The 23369-nt window shown below is 43.8% G+C and overlaps 2 protein-coding genes across 7 annotated transcripts in view; one reads left to right on the top strand and one right to left on the bottom strand.

Annotated features, from left to right (window-relative positions):
- The window catches only part of unc5cb (unc-5 netrin receptor Cb), a 106732-nt gene extending 103395 nt beyond the window's left edge, over positions 1-3337 (top strand). For all 4 annotated transcript variants that reach the window (XM_035607763.2, XM_035607765.2, XM_035607764.2 and 1 more), the window contains one exon: positions 1443-3337. In XM_035607763.2, the coding sequence (XP_035463656.1) occupies positions 1443-1602 (160 nt within the window). In that variant the 3' untranslated portion in view covers positions 1603-3337. The remainder of the gene's footprint in view (positions 1-1442) is intronic.
- Positions 3338-3413: 76 nt separating this feature from the next.
- The window catches only part of bmpr1bb (bone morphogenetic protein receptor, type IBb), a 44870-nt gene continuing 24914 nt past the window's right edge, over positions 3414-23369 (bottom strand). For 2 of the 3 annotated variants that reach the window (XM_035607775.2, XM_035607776.2), the window contains 11 exons: positions 18271-18602; positions 9769-9928; positions 8868-8970; positions 8427-8529; positions 6806-6902; positions 6575-6719; positions 5735-5927; positions 5348-5645; positions 5084-5259; positions 4839-4969; positions 3414-4571 (listed from right to left, as the gene is read on the bottom strand). In XM_035607775.2, coding sequence (XP_035463668.1) covers positions 4440-4571; positions 4839-4969; positions 5084-5259; positions 5348-5645; positions 5735-5927; positions 6575-6719; positions 6806-6902; positions 8427-8529; positions 8868-8970; positions 9769-9928; positions 18271-18358 — 1626 coding nt within the window. In that variant the 5' untranslated portion in view covers positions 18359-18602 and the 3' untranslated portion in view covers positions 3414-4439. The remainder of the gene's footprint in view (positions 4572-4838; positions 4970-5083; positions 5260-5347; positions 5646-5734; positions 5928-6574; positions 6720-6805; positions 6903-8426; positions 8530-8867; positions 8971-9768; positions 9929-18270; positions 18603-23369) is intronic. The other variant, XM_035607777.2, reaches the window with a different exon arrangement.

Below are 23369 nucleotides of genomic sequence, written 5' to 3'. Positions count from 1 at the left end.
AATGAAAGAGATGAAATGAAGAAATAAGGGTGACTTGTTTTAGAAATGAGCAAAAACACTCAAATGTTGACTTGATATTGATGTGCAATTTAAAGTGCCCATTTTTTTCCTCCTATCATTAGCCGGAGGCAAAAAGATCACAAGGGAAATGAGACTAATCCCTTTTTATTTGATCGTGATTGTTCTTGGGGAATGTGACTCATATAGATAAGCATCTGTTGAATGGAGATTAATTGAACTGGACAGAACTGCGACAGAGAGCGAGAGAGAAGAGACACAAAGATAGAACAACCGCTTCTCCTTTCAAAGCGTCACCCGTGTGCCTTTGATGGTCGTGTGTGTGCGCGTTTGTGTGTGTGTGTGTGTGTGTGTGTGTGTGTGTGTGTGAGACGATGCTACAGCATTTGTCCATTTATAAGGTCCCAGCTCAGCGGGGCGGCCTTATCACAGGCACCAGCTGCAGATTGACGAGACCGCTGACAGTGTAGCGTGAATGAATGGAGAGACAGGCGGGAGACCAAGCTTATTCAAGCTTATTCACAGCGTTCACTGATGATTCATACGGAACAGTAGTTGTTATTCAGTTCATTATTTTCCATTTTAATCTTTAAAAAAAAAAAAAGAGTGTTTGTTTTGAATTTCACAAACTGGGTGTCAAATTGATTAAAAAACAAATCATTAGCATTTTGAAAATATTGTTTGCAGTGCAAACACTTACTAACACAATTAAACCGTTAACCTTTGGGCGAAATTCTTTGATTACTTAAAGGGACAGCAGCTCATTTGCTTTCACCATGTTTGTCTTAACTTTCCTTGAATTGTTTTTTTTTTTTTTTCTGTGCTGTGCTCGTCTCAAGATAAGTCAATTTACTCTAAACTACAGTCAACACCTTCTCGCCAGGTTGGTTGTGGCTCAGCCGAGGAGATAAAAGAGGGCTGTCCACTCACAACAAGGTTGATGGTTCGATCCCGGGCTCCTCTAGTCTGCGTCTTTGAGCAAGACACTAAAGTCTAAAGTTGATGGATGTGGCTGCACTATGTGGATGATGTGTGATAGAAAAGAAACCATGACATCTAGATGACAGTTTTAACCAGCTGACTGACATTTTAAGGGGAAATCTGAGAAGCGGAAGAAAGATGTGACCGTTGATTGTCACACCACAAACATATTTTAAAATATAAACACACACTTTCCTGTTGTGACCAGGTTATCCCCATTAAGGAGAAAACTTAGTGACCACAAAGAGGAATAGAAAAACAAACTGAAGTACCTGTACAGATGTTGGAGCAAAAAAACATAATAATGTTAAAATCATTTTCAGATGTGTCAGCACACCAGCCAAGACCTCTGTCCTTATTTAAGTAAAGAGACCCCTCTCTGTTAACCGCAGACTTTTTTTGCTAACCTATGTCTCTCTCTTTTGTCACAATCTGTCATTCAGGTACCTTAACTACTTTGCCACCAAATCCAGTCCTACGGGAGTGATCTTGGATTTGTGGGAGGCCCAGCATTTTCCGGATGGCAATCTCAGTCGCCTCGCTCAGGTACTGGAGGAGATGGGACGTCATGACAGCCTTGTTCCTGCGATGACTGAGCACTGACATCTGCCCACCAGGGACTGTGGAATTCCAGGGAGGAAGAAGACATAAAAAGAAAATAAGTGAGGGGAACGCCACGAAAGCAGGAGAGTCGTTTTGGCATCACAGTGACAAATGCACGTACACACTCACAGACCCTGTGTGTGTGTGTTTGTGTGTGTGTGTGTGTGTGTGTGTGTGTGTGTGTCTGTGTGTCTGTACACCCAAAGAAGTAAGAAGATAAAAACAGCTAGGTCTGCTCAGCTATGACCCAGTTAAACATTGGCAACAAAGGGTGTAAAAACTGGGATGGGTAAACAAGAATCTGTGCCAGTCATTTCTCTCTGGCTGTTCCTCTCTATGGTAGAACGACTTGATATTTTTTTGGCTCTGGTTTCCTTGGAATCAGCTGTCCGTTTTTTTTTTTGTTGGGATGGACTGTACGGATATGTGAATGATGCTCTCTCCATAGCCAAGAGTCTGAGTATTGACACAGTGTCAGAGGTCAAAGGATCCGAACGGCTTAGATCGGAGGAAGCATCTCTCACTCTCTCAGAAATCTGTCTCCATAGCAACTCTGTGGAGTATGTGTTCTGTGATGACATTGTATTTAATAATATGTCTATTTATATGTATCTTTTTTTTTTGTATTTTACGCTGCTTGTTAGGGAATACTTTGTAGTGTCCTCACAGTTTTTTGTTGTTGTTTCTTCTTTCATTATGTTTGACTGTATCATAGCACCCCCTGGTGGACTCCTACAGTAACGACTCATCCTGTCAGCCACATTTACATGTACAGAAGGAAATCGATGATGTAACCATTTTACCATTTTTAGTGTTGCTGTTGTAACTAATATTAATTAATTATTCATGTTATGTATGATTATTGATTTTCAAGTATGTGTGCTTCTTTAGTTGCAAGTCTTTAAAATATCTTGATAAGTTGAATTGCTTGTTTTTTTTGTTTTTGTTTTTTTTTATCATTTGGGAAATTCCACCAGTCTATTACCCCTGTAATGAAAGGCAATCAACATTTCATTCCCTCGCTGAGTAAAATTCCTGACTAACGGTGATGATTTGTATGTTGTGCGAGATGCATTAAAGAGACCAGGCAGAGATGACAGGTAGAAACTGTGGAGGAGGGAATCAAATGAGTATATTTTTGTAGGACCAATGCAAACTGAATACAACTGCTTTTTACCAAAAAAAAACAAAACAGCATACAGTGTTATGAGATTGAATTGAATACACAAGTTGATCATATGAATGTCAAATGTCATTTCGAAATGAGACGTTTTCCTGTGTTCAGAACAAAGTGACGTGTCATCCGTATATGAATTCTGAAATCAGTGATGGAAGCCATTGGTATTATGATGACACTGACTATGTGCATAAAGTGATAGCTGTAAATGCAACATTCCTTTGATTCAGCAGCACTTGTGATTGTTCAAGTGGTCTTAATTGATTGTTCTTCTCTTTTTTTTAATGGCAGTTGTCCCTGTTTTTCGTAAAACCGTCTATGCAAACTTTGCATCTTTTTGAAACAATCCCTACATTCTCAGTGGGCTAAGCCTTTGCATTCCCCTCGTTGTCCCTCAGCTTCACAATTATTACTGTGTATAGTGAGAATGTAGCCTGTCTGTTTCTGGCACTCAAAATGTCCCTCGCAACTGCTTGCATTTCATCTGTCAAGTTATTGTACAAAGTGTAAGAAAGAATTTTTAAGACTAATAATAAATTATATTTATATGCAACATTGGAAAGGAAGCTCCGGGAGCCGTTTGTTTTGAACAGTGAGACTTAAGGAACACAAATCTTCATTAACTGACAAGCCGTCAAGACACAAGTCGTTTTTATTAGGGAATGTTATCCAGATCCAATCATACACTCTGATAATCACATATGTACAGATTAAATAAGGCACATGCCATCGTGGTAGAGTGGATGGGACGTATTCTGTACACAGGGATCATCAAAAACATATTTCAGCATCCAATAATTAGCAATAGATTCCAGCTCAACTATTTACAAATGAATTGTGAGTGGAATCGAGGAGACGATGAGGAAGAACAAGACCATTAGTGTGAGCCATCAGAGATGCAACGCTTTGACCCAGAGATCTTATTTGAGTATTAAAATGAAATGTACCTTGACATACTATATAGGGAATTCTGTTTCTGCAAGAAACAACAATTTATCTCATCAATTTAGTCTTTACTCTGCTTTGTTCTGTAATAATAATAATAATAATAATAATTTTGACAGAGGTCACTGGGCATGAATTGGTCTTTTCTTTGGACGGATCACTGCGGAGGGAATAGACGGTGAACTGAACCGTTCACAGTCTGCTATGGGCTCACAGCACGCAGTGACTGAGTCAAAACAAAACAAGACACGAAGGCAGCTGTGACGGTACAAAAGTCTGCACATTGAATACTGCTATATGGCTTAAGAAGGGCAGAGCAGGAGCCTCCTCTGTGCTGAACACATCAGAGGGATTTTTGTTCTCCTCTCCTGCCAGGGTCCCCGTCCGCCCGCCCGCCTGGACAGTCTGGACCCGACAAACGCTCAGCTTTCACAGAAAGCACAACCTGAACACTTTTGTCTGAGGCAGAGGTGACTCAAACAACGGGAGGTCTGATTTCCCACCAGCCCGACATGATAAATCGTTCGCCTCTCATTCTTCTGGCTCCCGGTCGGCCATTATGTCCATCACTCATGTTCCCTGTCGGTTTCCTTTCGTCCCATCAGTCACAGTCTCCTTCCCCCCCCACTTTCTTCTTTTGGCCAGTAGTAAGCGGCGCCGTGCCAGTGGCAGCGACAAGTCTCTGGATGAGGAGAGCATCCCTCTTGATTCTCTGTCACATTGACGTCTTGATGTCTTGGGACTCTAACATCTTCGCCAGGGTCTTCTTCACCCTCAGGGCCGTGAGGCGAGACGCCGGGTTGTGAGCCCAGCACTCAGACATCAGTTTTCCCATCTGTCGTAGACACTAAAGACACAAGTACATACAGAAGTATAAGTATATATATATAAAGCTGTTAACTTTAATGTGCAATTGAAAATATATATATGTACCACCATTTATAGGCAGTTTATAAGTAATGATAAGTCCTTAATAACTGATTATTAGCAATAAGCCATTTGTAAGAACAATTTAGCATTGATTTCAACTTGAATGTCTTTTTATCTTCAATTACTCAGGAGGATCCTTCCATTTCATGTTTAATGCGGTATCAGAAAAAAACGTTTTGAAAACCTCATCACTGGTCCAACGATTGGCAAATGAAGGTCTTTGTCTCTTAATGCAGACGACTTCTCGCATGTCCTCATAGGAAGGATCAGTGGGCACGAGGTCGTGATAGGGCAGCTGATACTCCTCCACAATGCCTGTAGGAAAAACACGTGTGTGTGGGGATTAGTGGGATCATTTAGAAAAAAGACATTGTCGTACACAGATCATGTTTGAACGTAAATAAGACTTTTTAAAGTTTTGTGCCTGACCTCCAGAGATGCAACGTCGCACCATCTCCCAAACGATGAGGCCAAAACTATACATGTCGGCCATTATAAAAGACTGGAAGTAGGTCCTGTTGAGAGTCTCGTCCAGTACTTCAGGTGGCATGTAGCGCTTCGTACCAACGCGCAGGTTGGGAGGGATGTCCACCTCGTTAGTGTCACTGAGACGAGGAGACAATTAGGTAAAAATAAGTTTTGGGCATAAGTCCGGGATACTCCTAAAATATATCAAAAGTATTCACGTCGTACCTGTTAAACTTGACGGCGAGCCCGAGGTCTGCTATACAGCACGATCCGTTCTTTTTAACCAGGATGTTTTTACTCTTCAGGTCTCTGTGTGCGATGGCCGGTTTCCCCTGCGTGCCGTAGATCTCGGTGTGCAGGTGACAGAGACCCGATATGGAGGAGTAGGCCAGCTTCAGCAGCGAATTGACGTCCAGCGTGTTGGACCTCAGGTAGTCGTACAAGGATCCGTTCTCGTGGTAGTCTGTGATCAGGTAGAGCTGAGTCCACGAGCCGGTTCCTTTGATGTCGGCTGCTATGAACCCTGGGGGTTGGAGAGTGCGGGTGACCGGACTGAGAAATGCCAGAGATGATAACGGCACAGGATTTCTTTCATTGTGATTTTTCTCTTACCGAGTATGTTGTCATGTCTCATCAGGAAGGTCTGATAGATTTCCGTCTCTCTGAACCAACTCTCTTCCTCGGTGGTGAAGAAGACTTTGACTGCCACCCTCTCTCCTCTCCACTTGCCCATCCAGACCTCTCCGTATCGCCCTTTTCCAATCTGCTTGACCATTTGTATTTGCTTGGCGATGGTTCGTTGCACCTGGCAGCAAATTATTTTAATACATATGTGTTTTATTATACCACTTCCCTTTAAAACCTGTAGATAAGTGGAACATCATAATTGCACTTTGTATGCTTTCTTGTTGTTATTAGCCGTTATGTTGGTCCTGTTTCTCATTGTGATGAGAGGTGATGATTAAGTAAGACTGTTAACTGACATTTAAGAGAACTGTAAATGATCATATTGTGTTATAACTTTGCATAGTTCTTACAAAGTTTTGCAAAACTTCTAAGAAAATTGTGATAAAACATTAAAAAAAACGGTCTAATCTAATGCAGACATTTTTTTTGCATCCAAAATTATTTGAACTTCCATTTGGCATAAATCAAATGCACTTGGAAAATATTCATAAACAAAGAACAAAACTGATTTCAACAATAGCTCCCAGCTCTACGTGATATTAAAGATCTAGGGAGACCTATTGGCAGCGCAATGTTTAGAATTATGTTTTTATTAAGATAATAAGAAAAAGAACAACAACAATATAAACAGAACTTTTGAAGGCCACTGTAAGGGGTGAGCGGAGGGGCAATCAGTTGGCTGCAATCTACAATCTCACCACTAGATGCCACTGCCACACTGTTCCTTTAGTGTGTTGAGGCAGATGTGCACTGTTCTATTCTTACCAGTAGAGGGAGTCCTGACCCAGAGCCAGACCCGGTGCTCCGGGAATGCTCTATGAGGTCCTTCAGAGACTCCCCCGGGGGGATGTAGGTCTCGTCCTGCTCCAGGTCGATACTGTAGCGTGGCTGTGACTCCTGCCGCTTATATCTGGCACAAAAAGGTGACGCAAGGTTAAGAGCACATCAGGACGTGTGAATTTCTCGAAAGGTGCAGCTTTTCTCCCCATGTCTCACCGGAAGTAGAAAAAGACGAGGATGAGTCCAAGGATGATGGTGCAGACTGTGATTGAAATGAAGAGAGCCATGTAGTGGATACTGCTGTCGACATAATCTAAAAAGAGAAAGGAAAAAGTCATTTCGATTATTTAATCATTGCTAAAAAAAATATATGATACAATAATCCTGGCCTGAGCAGGAAGGAAAGTCTGTGAAATTAGAACTGATGAATAATTGGTGACGGTCATTTGTTCACCGTTTTCAAATCCTGCATCTGTCCAATTTTCATTGGCAGGGACAAGCTCCCTTCTCCCTCCCTCCCTCTAACCCTGCCCCGCTCCCCCCTCCCCCCTCTCCCAGCGGGTGATCGATCACATCCCCTTCCTGAATCCCACATATCGGGTGTCACACCGACGTCGCTGCAGAAGCCCCTGAGGCCTAAAGCAGCTCCGGGGCTCTAGCCTTTCTGTCGTGCTCCTGTCAATCACACACACACACACACACACACACACACACACACACACACACACACACACACACACACACACACACACACACACACACACACACACACACACACACACACACACACACACACACACACACACACACACACACACACACACACAAACACACACACAGCGAATGAACAAAGGGGATAGATACTTCATGGTGTGCACAGAATCACACACACAGTGAGCAGCCCTGGTGGACAGAGATGAACAGCATGACAAGCAAAATATCTATAAACTCCCTGCAGAACAAATAAGTAAAAGGATAATCTGACTGTGTGTGTTTAAAAGTCCGTTACAGATTACGGACTGATTTTCTGTTTCAACATTGTCAGCACAACTTTACTTAATGTAGTTGTGCACAGTTTTCCTGTACAATGAGGGATTATTAATAAACACTTATTGTCTGGTTTAAAAGCGGTCTGATCATCTGTCCGCTTGTTTATCGCCACGTCAAACTTCGCTGCGGCAAGGTTGCAATGTTCTCAGGTCTCAGCGATTGCTTTGGCGAGCGTAACGTTATCATACTTAATAGAAATGAGAGTCAAAACTATGAAAATAAGTTGGAAAAAGACAGAATCTTCCTTTATTTATTTTCTCTCCAACCTTAGATGACAAATCAGTTTATCGCCGTTTGCTTGAAGGTCATAACGAAGTATGTGAAGCTGTGTAAAAGCATAACGGCGAGTGTGTGTGCGACAGAGACTGGGATGTGTTTGTTCGTGTGTGTGTGTGTGTGTGTGTGTGTTCCAGAGGGACAGATGGACAGATATCTCACATCCGTACCGAGGCAAGAAACTCAAGCAGGCCCTGGGGAGAGGCTGTCCTTTTCATTAGAGGGTGAGAGAACAAGCCAAGTCTGCAGGCTCTGTTTCACCTGCCCCTCTCTCTCTCTCTCTTTTTCTCTCTCGCCCCCCTGGCCCCCGGAGCAGCATGTGCCACTTTACTCCAGCACCACACTGTGGTTTGTAGCAGTTTAAACTGTCACTACCCATCATCACCCAGCACGGCCTGAATTAGGGCCTGGTGCAAAAAGCCACTCGCGCTTTTAAGTGGGGGAGGATTCCAGCGTGTGAACAAATGTGTGTGTCGGTCTGTGTGTGTGTGTGTGTGTGTGTGTGTCTCACCTGACGTCATGAGCGGAGGAAGAGTGGGATGCAAATCTCGGTTGCAGTAGTCCTGATCTGTGCAACACTCGAGAGCTCTCCTAGAACGTGCTTTCCCCGTGTCCTATCAAACACACACACACACACACACAAATGTAAACCAACATGGATTTCCACACACTAACGAGGACACAAGCATAACAATTATTTAAAGCCACATTAATGGCCAGTGAGAACGTTATACCAGAGGTTTTTCCACTGTGTGTAAAGATAGCGGAGCCTGACAAGTCCGATATAAACAGATCTCATAAATAGTTGTAGGCAGTCGAGGACAGCTCATAAAGACTTAATGGTTCATGAAGAAGGACACACATACACTAGTCTTTCATTCAGAAAGAAATAAGAAGTCACACACGCACACGCGCACGCACACAGTAAGAAATACACATACAGCTGACTTACTCTACACTGGAACTCAGAACCAGCCAGTCCTAAACAACCTGCAGTGAGTACAGCCACGCCGCCCTCCTCCTCCTCCACCATGGTGAAGCAGTAACCATCAGTCCTGCAAAAAAAACACACACACATCAGATTCGTCACTATAGTTGTTGGGGGTCGGGGCTCAATAACATTTCACTGGGTCCCAATCCTGAACCGAATCTGCTTATTTAAACTAAATCCTTTTGAAATCCGTATCAAATCTATTTGTTTAATCCAGTTCCAAAAACTGTAAGTACTCAGAACTGAACTAAAACATTTTTACTGATAGATTACAGATTGGATTTAGATTAGAATGACCTCAATGAATCAAGGTTGAAATGGACCCAAAGGATGTAAATTCAAATGCATTGATTAATGCTGTAAGGATGAATCAATAACAAGCTATTTTTGAAGGCATTAATCATTTTGGTTATTTATGATGAAAAATCGTAAAAATTCAGTGATTTCTAATTTCCAAGTGCAAAGATTATTTGTGTTTTATGTAATTGCAGATCAGAAAGTTTGGGAATTTTGATAGTTTGTTATTGTCAAGATGTTCAAGATGTCACATATACATATATATATATATATATATATATATATACATTTTAATGACTCAAGCATCTGCATTTATACAGTTGTATAATATTCATATATTATCATTTATTATATGCACCTTCAGGAATCATTTCTGTGGCATATCAAAAAAAAAGCTTGTACTGTATGCACATATAAAACTCTCCATGTCTTTCAACAAAGGATGCAACTAAAGTGAGCATGGGTGCACTTTCTGATCAGGTAATTATAGGTTGTGCTGTGGTTTAACAACCCTCATACAGAGATGTATTTTTATGGTGCCAATTTTTTATATGCTTCACCGTACATGCATGTGTTGTTGACAGAGGATTCCGGGCAGTGGTGGTTGCAGTGGCACAAAAGCAGGTTCTGAGCTGAGACGGTCGCTGTGCCGCTGCTCTCCTCCGACTTTCGCTCCGATCCCCCCTTCCGTCCGTTCTTCAGCAACATGGTGTCCAACATGTTGCCTGTGTGGAGGGAGAGGGGGAGAGGGAGGGAGGGAGGGAGAGCGAGAGAGAGAGAGAGAGAGAGAGAGAGAGAGAGAGAGAGAGAGAGAGAGAGAGAGAGAGAGAGGGAGAGAGAGAGAGAGAGAGAGAGAGTTTGGGTTTAGCTCAAGGGCAGACGAAAACATCTGGACACTCCACTGGTTCAAGCAAGGCCAGAGAAGAAAACTTAGGTACACATACCTCAGGAAAATTAAAGTAGGAATAAATCAAAAGATCCGGACAACATTTATGCTCATTTCAAATGGGTCTTTTGAATTATATATACATGAATCAGTTCTGTCTGCCTTGGCACTGTTGCCATGGCAATGCGATCCACTCGAAGTGTGAAAATGTGGTGCTGAAAGCAACCCTGCTGTCCTGGACTGGAATCAATGTACCTGCATGAAGTCTGGAACCAGAAAAACACTCCTCACCAGAAAGAAGTCTTTGTGCTGTGTGCGTGTGTATGTATGTATGTGTGTGTGTGTGTGTGTGTGTGCGGGTGTGTGTGTGTGTGTCTGTATTTACAGTCCAGTCTTCATAGTTTCATAGTGAGCTTAGTGGTTTTTTTAAACCTGTGTGTGTCTGTGTGTGTGTGTGTGTGTGTGTATATCTGTGTGTGTGTGTGTGTGTGTGCAGTACATATTCCAAATATCACATGAGCATAATAATATCATTAGCAGCATTATTTATATTTATCACTGATTTCGCAAAATAAACTCTAGAAAATATTGTCACCTGATCTGAAAATCAAAATGTCCAGCACGTACCAGTCGAAAGCTGAATTAGTCAATGATTACATTGCTTATTGTATACATTGTATTTAAATAATTTATATTAATAATCTATGCTTCATTTTTAGTGCTTAAAATTCATCAGTCAAATGTTTAGACAAAGAATTGTTGATTATTTGATGGATGTTTGATGTAAAGTTATGTTTTTCTTTAAAAAGAAATTGTTGCTTTGCAGTGCTTCCTACCTTTTAATCCTAATTATCAAGTAACTGAGGGGTCACACTTTCGACCAGTGGGACATGAAACTAGTTCTGACAGCAGCTCGTCCCTGAAGGCCTCTGTGGTCAGAGAGCTGAACGGTGTTGTGCCACATGAGATGGACGTCTTCCACTCACTGTCTGTCTGATTCTCACTCTCTCTCTGTCTCTCTCTCTCTCTTTCCTCCTCTGCTCCTTTTATTACAATATCATATTTAAAAGAGAAAAAACAGTGAGACCAAGCCGCTCGTTTGCATGACAGTGAAGGTCCCAATCAGCTCTACACAAGACTTAAAGGAACATTATGGATGCACACATTCATAAGACGGGTATAAGTAGATCTAAGCCTTATGCAAAAAAAAACAAGAGCCAGCTAACCAATAGGAAAAGGGACATATGCAATACTTCAGAGCAGCATGCGATCAAAAGGATGAATCGAAGTGGGGTACGGTGCAAACACAGTGCCTATTCTTTAAGTGGCTCTCTGTGTCCTTGGGACTTGAGCTAATACTGTTTCTGTCAGAGGGGAAGTTTGTGGGGGTGTTCTCATCCTCCCTCACAGCGGCCTTGGTTTGTCTATCACATCTGCTCTGCAAGTGTGCCTAAAAAAACACAAGGCAGGAATGTTACATGAACATGTCACTCTCTCAGATACACCCTTGTCCATATCAGCGCTGTTTTATTACTTTTTTTCTTTCTCAACAGCAATAAATGAGCGAAGAAGACAGATGCAGGTCACCTCCGATAGAAGTGTAACAGAAAAACTGACGTCTCTGCTCGTGGGAGAAGACCGTCCAAAGTCACACTGAAATCTTTGCCAAATTTACTCTAAATGAGACCACAATTTATAAAATGAACATCACGCTGTAATGAACAAGACTTGAAACTAGAGATTGAGACCATAAACTACTCTAAAATGATTACTGACGTTATAAATGAAGTGAGAATTACAGTCATTTTCTCATAGACTTATTATTAAAAAAGACTTCTTTCTGGAACCAGTGGAGTCGCCCTCTGCTGGTCATTCAGAAGAATACAGGTTTCAGACACTTCCGCGTTGTCTTCATTTTCCAGACACTGTGACTACTTACTGCTTTGTATACAGGCTAAGTGACACCTCTCCAGATTACCATTGTCTTCCTGTGAATTAATTTCATATGCAGCAATAGCAAAAAAACATCACTAAATTAAAAAGTGCACAGAAAATGTAGTGTGCAAAATGGCGGCTCATAATGGTTGCACCACCAACAGGTCTATGTTAATATCTTAATGAACATTAAATAAGTGCCACACATATATTGAATTACTGAAAGTGTCTCACACTTCACACACCAACTCAGGTTTTAAACTCATAACTAGAGAAACTTCGATAGAGCAACATTTTAAAAGAGAGAACTGTGTGTGTGTGTGTGTGTGTGTGTGTCATGGTTGGTGTATAAGAGAGGGTTTAATACAGAGTCACAGTGTGTTCAACAGACGTTTAAAGAGGTTAAAGGATGTAAAGCCAGCGGGAGTCTTGAGGGAGAGGCCATCTTTGTTACGCTTACAAGAAGTTCTAATAACAGAAAGCTGTTTTCTCTTTAACATAAAAACTCAGATAGGAACAAAAAATAACAGGTATAAAATCACCTGAAAGAGCAAATAGTCTCAACTTAATAGATTTGGTGATATGAAATAAAATATCGGCCTGCTAAACATAATACATCACACTAGTCCATTGTCTGTCACACACACATATATGTATAATTGCTCTCACGCTCACACTCACACACACACACACACACACACACACACACACACACACACACACACACACACACACACACACACACACACACACACTCATACACACACACACACAAACAGACTTGCTGTGTCAGCTACAGGGCACACTCAATGTCACCCAGAAATCTGATCTGCATCCCCCACACATTCCACAGGCTGCTCCTCAAAGTGGACAAATGCACACCAAGAATCAGTGTATTACACATATGACACAATATTACACACTGACACAATATTACACACACACACACACACATACACACTTGAAGCATTTAGAAGATAGAGATTTTTCAGTCACAGCTCGTCTCCAGCAGCATAATTTGTTCCGTGCACTAGAGAAAGAGATGTGTGCGATGTCGCCTTCACATGTAACTGAAGTTGTACTTCACTTGAGAAACGAAGGCAATCAATAAAAATAAGGTTACAATAATGGGTTTTATTTTTCCATCAGGAGATAACTGGAAATCAATGTAAGATAGAGTTACTGACATTACCAGTAATGACATTAGAGAGAAAAGTTTTTCATTTCTTAGAAACTGAGAAAAGAGAAAGAAAGAAAGAAAGAAAGAAAGACGAGCCCATGAATCCGCACCATTTAATCTGAGACCTTCACACAGACGGGACGGGACAGACATGGGAGAAAAGGGAGATAAGTTTCTCCAGGTGGCCATGATGAATCACCTCCTCAAAGGAGACATCTTCCCCAGTGTCTCCAGAGTGCACTCTGACCCTGAAGGGGTCACAACCAACCTGCAAAGGGGCCATACATCCTTCTCCACCCGGCCACCCCACCCTCATCCCTCTTAGCCCCCTGCATGCTTCAAAGGCCGCTGCCACACGAACCGCTCACACATGTGCACACGGTGTACATGCACGGCGGCAAGAATGCATCTGAGGAGCGCATTCCTCGCTCACTCCTCCATCTCCGCCTCCGCCCGCCGCTGCCGCGCGGCTTCCAACAACCTGTTCCGTGTTTACCGGCCGTGACCTGGGCTGCCTCCACGGAGGAATGAGATTGTCACTTTGAGGCTCCCACCGTCCGCAGCAAAAACAACGCCCCGGCATATAAATGGAGGGAGACGTTGCCGGCCGCAGCTCCATGTTGTTCTCCAAGTCCATGCACGGAAAAAGGAAAAAAACTAGTTCTACTGTGAGACCGGTTGCACAGAGGAAACTCCACACATGAGTGTGAATACAGCAGGGAGCTGCTATATCCACAACAAAACACTCACACACAGACAGACGCACACACACACACAGACAAACTGACTTTTGCAATATATCTATGAATGCCAAGAATGGACACACACACACACACACACACACACACACACACACACACACACACACACACACACACCTCTATCACTGAGGAAAAGACATTGTGTACAGTGATTTACTTGCTGTACTGATAAGTCACAGAAAAACTTGCATGCATCTTAAATTTGAAAGGGTAATAAAAACAGTGATTATGGTGGATAATTTTCCGGACCACTAAAGTTATTACAGTACATAAAAACACATTAATGACTCATGTGCACTTCTCAGGGAAATGAATACCCGTTAGGAGAACATGATATGTTCTCTGTGTAAAAGTGTGCTTCTGTTATATCCACATAAAAAAAAAGAAAAAAAACACACATGCTGAATCTTGTGCTACAGAAGAGCTGAACAATCGTCCGTACGGTTACATGTTGTCTCAGATTGGGCACATAGACTCACGCACACCGACTGATGGACACACAACAGGTGTCGAAGTTGGCATTGTAAGGAAACCGAGGCTTTGTAGTGATCGCGGTGTGATTGTGTTTGCCTCTAATTCCAACAAACTACCTCAATCCAATCTTATCTTATCTTATGTGTTCCTGCTCCTTTGAACCTGAAATCTACAGTTGTCAAAGTTTGCTGCCGTTTTTCAACAGTGCCTATCCACGATGCCCGTCAATGCATCTCACCGCTCTCTCTCTCTCTCTCTCTCTCACTCACCGTCTATCCATGTGGTCTGGATTTACTGGAACAAGCCACAAGCCACTGAGTAATGCTGGGCTCCATTACAGGCACAGTGAGAGAGCAACCATAATGTGTCACTTTACCCCACAATATATAATATTCTGCCCCCCCCCCAAAAGAAAAGCGTGCAGAGCTTCTGTTTTGACACAAGGTTACTCAAGGTCTCTATGAAGTGCATTACCTGGTGCTTGACTTTTAAAGAATCACTTGCATTTGACTCGAGGCTTTTAAATTGGAAAAGAGAAAGTTGTGATGTTTTTTTCACCGTCTCGTAAAAAAGGGTTAGACGAGCGGATCGATAAACCACTCTCAAATCTGTACAGTACTGTGAGCAGCAGATAATGGGTAAACTCCAAAACAAAAACAACAAACTCCACCTCACACCAGTTCACTAATCAACACATCGGGTGCCGGCGGGCAGATTTGGACAAAAGCAGGATAGTCGTTATTCTAAGCTTAGTAAGTTCCCCTATACCGCATTTCACCATTGCTACTTGTTGAATCTCCATTTCTTTAAACCACAGCACGTTTGCACACCAAGTTCTCCGTCTGACCCCGACAAAACAAAGTAGCCCTAGGCGTCCCGACATCACGAGGCGGACGTGCTCATGCGTTGCGCACGAACGTCTATTACACAAACGCACATGAGGCCAGGCGCAACACACAGAGACTGAGCTCCCGTGCCTGACCACTGGAGCAGCACATCTGCCTGGGGATCAAATCCTGTGTTGGGGGGAGACGCGTCCACATCCTGGCAGGAAGCAGTGCACGGGAAGGCCGGAGGGGCCCGGGCCTGTCGAGGACCAACCGCTCACGGCGACGCCGCGCTGCACTCGTTCCACAACACAGTCTTCCAGAAAGGAGCACAGCAAGTGCCGCGGAACACATTCTGTATATCCTTTGCGAGCTGGAAATGTTTTGTATCTGTATATAAATAGGACACAATGTTTGTCACAAACCAACCATGACGACCCCGTCCCGTCTCAGCATGAAAAACCTTCCTCAGTGAAATCACACACCTTTTATTTAAAGTACAAACGTAAGAACCCTCACAGGACGTCAACACTATTCTGTTCCGTCACAAAATAGCTTAAACTTCTTCACACTCGTTTTTACTCTCAAGTGAAGGTGCTGAGAAAGAAACGATTGTTGATGAGGTCAAAACTGAGACTCCCTCTGAATCTTCCTGCGGAGACACACTGACATTTTCAGGTATTTGAAGATTGCTCTGAATGAAAACACCACGCACTACACTACACTGGGAAAACAGAAAATGGCGCCCTCAGTGAGTCCCGTTGACTGCACACGTATGTCCACAGATCTGAGCGTCACCTTTTTTTTCAAGTCTCACGGTTCCACTTCATCTAGAAGGTTTCGTGCTTTTTGACGTGGATGAGCTGCTGTAGATGAGTGTTCCTCCTGGACTGGTGGTGGCGCAGACTTCGGGGTTTTCAGGGTCACTCTGCGGTTTTGTTTTTACACGCACACGGCAGCAAAAGCAAACGATCGATGGAGGACATAACCAAGCAAATATTTGAAAATGGATCCGTCATATTGGGTATAATTGTCATAGCGGCAGGGAATTCTTTGTATTTCCGGCGGAAGAACAGGGCTCGGGTTAATCTATTCTCTGTGAACCACCAGCCTATAGAAACAGGTGGCCAATTGACCATGCCACTTAAGATTTATGGGCAACCTCCCACATGTTTTACTCATTTGGGGCGACCTTTAAAAGATCAGATCACAGGGGGGGGGGGAAGCAACTGGCAGCTGAGTTATTCGAGTGAAACTGAGCAAGTCCAACAAAGCGTAAAGAGCTTCAGTATGAAAGCTTCCCAAGACGGCTCACAGCTTCATTTCACCGCCTTATTTATCAGTCTGCAGTGACAGGAGCCTCTCGTCGGTTCGCGGTCAGGCCGTCGGAAGAATGAAAATCTGTGCAGCTCTTCAGAGACGATTCTGCCTGAGTCTCAATCCATCGTCCCGTGTCCCTCGTACCTGACCCCTCAAACCCCGCTGGACTAATATTGGATGAGAAATTAAACACCTCGCTCAAGTCTGCGCAGACAAGTGTAAAGGAAATTCTCAGAAGAAACATTCATCGGCAGCTGAGGTATTTCATGACCGACTGTGAGAGTCACAGCTCGCTCTGAACCGCGCCGACCGGAGGGGATTTTACAGCTGGTCTTTAGTTTTGACACAATTTCAGTGAAGAATTTCTTTGTAGCGGGATTACAATCAAAAATCAGGTCGTGAATCAGTGTGGAGTCGATTATGTTCAGTGGCTTTGTCGTGATCACATCCTCTTTTTGTTCAGTCTGATGTTGAATTGAGATGAGAAGTTTTCACATTTTTACAGAGTGAGGGATAAAAATCACAAACGGTTTGACAAATCGACATCAGAAGCGCACTGCAAACATTCATGATCATTCCCTAGGAGTTCATTCTAACAAAATAATACCAAGAGGAGACTAGGAGAGCATGAATATAGGTCACTAAATGAAGAACCGACACACAATTAATCGTCGAATGGAAATGGAGTCATATGCTGAAATTTTCCAGACCATCTTTTGATGGCAATATTTATAAACACACCACACAGTTACTGTGTGTGTGTGTGTGTGTGTGTGTGTGTGTGTGTGTGTTCACCCAGATGCTGGTTTTACAGCTTGAAATCGTAAAGTAGTATTACTATTTTTTTACAATGGCTAAAGATATATTTTCTCTGGATCAGCTACTCTAATCAATGAATCGACTAACCATTTCAGTTCTAACAAAAAGCCACGCTGTGAAATTTTGAGATCACAAAAGCAAAGAAATTGCAAGTATTTTAAAATGTGTAGAGCCAAACCAAGGTTTTACTAATACTTCTCTTTACCAACCATCACTCTGAATGTTTTCTGATCAGAAACAGACCAAATGCACAAGTGTCATCTGCGGGAGGCCGGTGCCCCGCCTGTCACAACCTGACGGGGCACCGTGACACTGGTGGCATTCATCGTAAAAGACAACTGGCTGTCCATCTTCAAACAATTCAAAACATGAACAGAGGGGTTGGGGGCTGGCGGGGGGGTGGGTGGGTGGGAAGGGAGAGGATGGGGCAGATACATGCACACCCGTTCTCATGGTGGCCCCTGCGGAGATGATAATAGCTTTTGCTCATCATAAATACCACGGGGCAAAAAATAGACGGATAACCTCACAGCAAGCACGATCCACCAACCCCCCTCATAATACTGACAATAAAACGCATAAAACCTGCATCTGACCCTCAGGAAAGATAAGATGCATCATTCAGTCTCCAAACTAAAAGCATAAATATGAGATATATTTAAGAAACAAAATGCACAAATTTAAAAAGCAAACAAACAAATGAATGTTTACAATTTGCTGCATGCAGTTTAGCCAATATGGACAAACTAAAAAACAATCACAAGGAGGCCTCAGTCTCGCAGTGACTTGAAGCATGAAGCCAGTGGGACAGCGGAAGCATCAAAGCACACGGCACTGAGGGCCGGCGTCCGGCACCAGTACTCACCATCAGACCCGCGGCTCAGTGACGCCAGTCCAGTCACCAGGAGAACCGCCTGCCAGGCCCACTCCTGAGGCGACCACAGCACCGACATCACGCCAGCACCAGCCCGCCTCCTTCAAATCCCTGAGGTGCAGCCACAACGAACACAACCGTGCAGGGGCTGCGGGGGTTTTTTTAATCTTAGAAATCCTTTTTGGTGAGAGAGCGCCAGTCCTCTCCTCCTGTACAAGTGTGTCCCTGCGAGTGACTGCCACTCTGCCTCTCTCTGCGCTCTCAGGAACTTCACACAGCGCACAGCCGCCCCGCAGCCTCCAGCACTACTCCACACTGACAGCCTGGGAGAGACAGACATGGAGAGAGAGGAGAAGGGGGAGAAGAGAGAGGGGGGATGAGGGTGTTACTTAGTTGCTCTCTCAGTGTGTTATTTGTCCAGCCCCTTCTATGAGCGGTTCACTACGGAGGAGCAGCTGAGTATATCTGAACCCACACACACACACACACACACACAGCCTCTCTCTCACACACACACACACACACACACACACACACACACATAGATTCTCACATCACTCGAACACAGAACGGAGGGCAGAATCGAAGGTCCGCACAAGGGGGTGAACCGGGGCCATGGGTGTGAGTATAGGGGAGTTGAATGAGGTGTGAAAGCATTATGAACTGTTGCCACGGGCTCACACACACACACACACACACACACACACACACACACACAGCGTGCCAAGAGGGACACGGACACACACCACAAACAGATCTAAAGAGAATAATCTTACAGAGGACATATTCTTTAATAAAACCGCCTGGTACCTCAACCCTCGACAAAGTCCCCAAACAAAACACAGAACACGTCGCGTGCTGTCGGCGAGTCAATGCATGTCATCCGTCCTGGCTCAGCAACACTTTGTTTCGTTTGTCCCAACACGGCTCAGCTTTGGTGTGAAAAGCAGTGCACTGGAAAGGACGTGATACTTGCTGTGGTGTTTTACGCCAGACATAAATTAGGTTACTCTCAATAGCATGATGCCTAAAAATGAATTCCGAAAATAGGTTTTTGCATTCAGTTTTCCCAGTTACTGTTATGCCAGACATTACCCCCTGAACATTAGTATTTTATTTACTACTAAAAGGATTTTAAGGGAGCCTAATCACTATCCATAATAATATACAGCACAAAACTGTGGGAAAAAAAGTAATAACTCCACATTTAAAGGCATGAGATCTTCATACTTGCATCTACCGAAGGGATGAAAGTAAGACTGAAACAACGTTCCCTTAAACTAACAAAAGGCAAAAGGACACGCTCCCATCATGTGTCCCAGAGTCCGCAAGAAAATCCACATCGAGCACAGACAAAGTCTTGAAGTCTCGTGAGTGGAACTACAGCTGCAGAACACAGGTGTTGTGTGAATGGCAAATCCTCATGGGCATTAATCTGAAACCAAGAACCTGGCATTTAGATTCAGACACGAGGCGGAATCTCATTCCGTTCCTCATGTGAGTGTGTGAAAGGGGTGTAAACACAACAGGGATCAGGCCGTCACACGTCAGGTGATTAGAGGTGATTAGAGCTCACACCTCCCGGCACCACCACAACTTTACAACTTCACACTAATCCAACCCATAGACACACATGAAAACATGCAATACCACGGGAGGGGTGGGGGGGATAACAATAGGGGCACATTCCAACGGTGAAAGATTTATATGGGTTACAAGTTAAGAGGATTAACCGAGCTATTAGACAGATTACATCAAGTCTACCGCAGCACCTACACAAACCACAAACATCTCGGAGATGGTCGAATTTTCCTAAATTTGCACACGTGAGATCCTTGCAAGAGAGAGATAAAGTCCCTGCGGTGCTGAAGCAGCGATGGAGGAGGGCAAAGAACATGGACAGGCCAAATGGGCATCTCCACCCCAACACCTGTCCCCTCTAGAAAAAGATCTGGCTGGGTGGGAACAGCAGCTCCCAGAAGCCACTTCTCCCCTACAGCGCTCCACTAGCCCTATAGCTGTCCCTCCTGGTTTGCGCAGTGCCGTGCATTACATGCAATGAGTCGGCCCGCTCTGGAGCACGAGTGCATGGGGAGCAGCGTGAACGGGTCAGTGCACCTCACACACCCTTCTGCGCTCCATCAAACGCCCAGCGTGGAGCCCCCCCCCCCCCCCCCCCCCGCCCCCCGTATTCTCTCGGACAGCCCGCTCAGCCCACGGGGATGGGGGGTCCGGGCGAGCGAGCGGCTCCGTAGGTGGGGGTCACTCCGCCGCATAAAGGAGGTTGAAAGTGGGGCAGACTGGTTGGAAGACTTTGCTTTCAGTTGAAGTTAACTCTTCCCTTCCCTCGGCTCCTTTATTTCCCCTCCCTCTCTCCTCGGTTTGGACTTAAAGGGCAGAGCCCATCCATCATCGCGCACACCAGCAGGATGATTAATAACACCGCCGCCGAGATCTTTCTGTCGGCGCCTCGATCACTGCGATGTTTGTTGCGAGTTGAACGAGGAAAAAGCCCTTTACACTTTTTACGCAGCGGACATTTTGGCTCGTCCCCAGGTGTTGACGATGGTGCCAGTCCCAGTAATAAACCTCATTGTTTACCCCTGAGCTTTTAACTACTGTGACGGGTCAAAATGGGGAAAAGGACGTCAGAGCTGCATTAAAGGGGCACTCCGCCCAGTTTTTAGTCCACTCGCCATACAGCGTAATACTTAAAACCTGATAATGTCATTTGGGTTAACTTGATTTGAAGCTTGACCAATAATAACGTGTAATGTTTGTCTGTATCCTGTCTGGGTTTTTTTTATTGACTCCTGAAAGGCCCTCAACCCGAGGCTTCATCCATACTGCTACATCACTGTTTTAAAATGGCATTTTCAAACTGAAACGGACGCGTCTGCGCTAGCGTTTTCACTCTATGAGACAAAAAACAAAACCAACGAAAGCAAAAACAAGAGTTCTGCAGAAGATTGACATTCTTTTCTATCCGTGCCCCGGGAGAAACTAATCAGAAAAATAATCAGAAACATACCTTCTGATTATTTACACTTTGACATGTTTTCTAAGATTCCTGTCTTGGCAATACTTGACCTACTGCTCAAGCTCTCAAGTTTGTTCCAGCAAAATCCTAAAGAGCCCTATACTTGCTGCAGATAAGCACACGGTCTAAAAATTACTCAGCTTTACTGACCTTAGAATAAAAATCCAGGTACATAGCTGTCAAATGCTCCTTTCAGGGCAGAGACTGCATAACTGTGGGAAATTTGTAGTGCCGTATTCACAAATCATAGGAACTCCTGTCCTGAGTTGGAATTTCAAATGTTGTGTGCGGACCCTCCTCTGCGGAGCTGTGCCCTGCAGACAAGGCAAACATTATTGAACTGTATGTTGGTACAATATGTAGAGTTCATTTTCATTTTCATTCGCGGTGCTTAGCTGCGAGATTATTCTGCAATGTGTTTTGCAGAATCTGCGCCCCTCACATTCTACCTTCCAGCAGTCAGCGATCAATTAATACAGCATGATTGTTTGTAATAATCTGTCTCCATTTCATAAGGAAAACATTTTCCTTATGAAATTGAGACCTCGCATTAATGCGAGCAACCGTGGCACAACGCACCGTGACAACGAGCCACGTTTTTAATTTCAGAAAAGGACTTTAAAAGGAGTAAACACACCTTTCATCACGCAGCAAGAGGAATGGGACGGACGACTGTGGAAAATCCACGCTAACCTGTGAAACAAAAAGCCATGGCGGAACACAGATGAGGAAATTACCGCGGGCAGGGACGGAATGCGTATCATGAGCGATGTCCCAGCCAGGGCCAGGCTGACCCTCAGCTCTGTGAAATTAGGGTGGATTTTCAGCAGATCAGTGTTAAAACTGCTGTCATTGAATACTGGAACGCAGTTGATTACCGTGGCAACACAGCTGTCCGGCCCAAAGGGTCCGATTGGGGTGCAAGATACCCCCATCTTCATCGTCCAGCGAAACACAGATACGCTTTCTGTCTTCATTGAGACATAAGAAACTATTTCATACTAGATTTTGGAGCAGAACAATCACCGCAAACTTATATTTGACTACTTGATAGGACACCTTCAGATGCAAAACCCCAATATTTTACATTTAGAGAAGAAACACTGCCAATCGATGAAAAAATTGAAATCACTCAAATGTCCCATTGACTAAATCAATTAAGTCAATTATTTGTCTGTGAGTTTAGGCAATATGCAAAACACTCCCCTCTGTGCTGCCCCTAGTTATAAACTGCTTTGTGACAATGGGCTAATCATTACGTAGTGATTATCTGTTTCATTCTTGCAACACAAAGGAAAAGTAGTAAGGAGGAGGCCAATCAACAGTAAAGCATGAATACTACTTACTGGAGAGTATGTCTCCATACATCATCAGACATCAGACACTATCTAATATCCACCACTGTTATATATATATATATATATATATATATGTAACAGCAATATATCGTGAGATCTGCGCAGATCCCCAGCTGAGAGTCCCAGCCCTCCAGGAGAAGAAAGACCCTGATGAATATTCAAGATTCACACAATGGCGGGGCCAAGTCGCTCTGCTGAGATTGACGCTTTGAAGTCCCAGAGAATGCTGAGGGGGAAGAAAAAACGTCATTCATAAGGGGTGAAAAGGCTGTCACAGCAAGATTCTGCCTCCTTCCCCTCCCTCTGTCCGTCACGCTGTCTCATTCTCCCTCTCTCTCTCGGCCTGTCTCACTGTCTTTCTCTTCTCACGATGGGACGGCGTAGTGAGATATTGAAAAGCACTGAAACATGATCAGTTCAGTTGAATCATTTTCTCTTTCCCTCTTCTGTCTTTTTTGTTTTTACTGTCAGTTACATTGAAGAAGAAGATCAGACAACACAGTGTTGAGTGTTTCGACGGAGTTTTTTCTTTCTTTCTCTTTGTACATCATCCTCTTCTGTCACACGTTCAGTGACTCACATGCAACTAATTTCAACGCCGCAGTGTCTTGCATTGAGCAGCTTCAGCTGTGGCACATCGTAACAAAGGCTGAAGCACCAAAAAAATCAGACGAGCCGCTAAGAAGCAGCTC

The sequence above is a fragment of the Scophthalmus maximus genome, chromosome 20 (genome assembly GCF_022379125.1).
Source record: "Scophthalmus maximus strain ysfricsl-2021 chromosome 20, ASM2237912v1, whole genome shotgun sequence".
NCBI classification, from domain to species: domain Eukaryota; kingdom Metazoa; phylum Chordata; class Actinopteri; order Pleuronectiformes; family Scophthalmidae; genus Scophthalmus; species Scophthalmus maximus.
The sequence above is the reverse complement of the archived record's forward strand: the minus strand, read 5'-3'. Positions and strand labels throughout refer to the sequence as shown.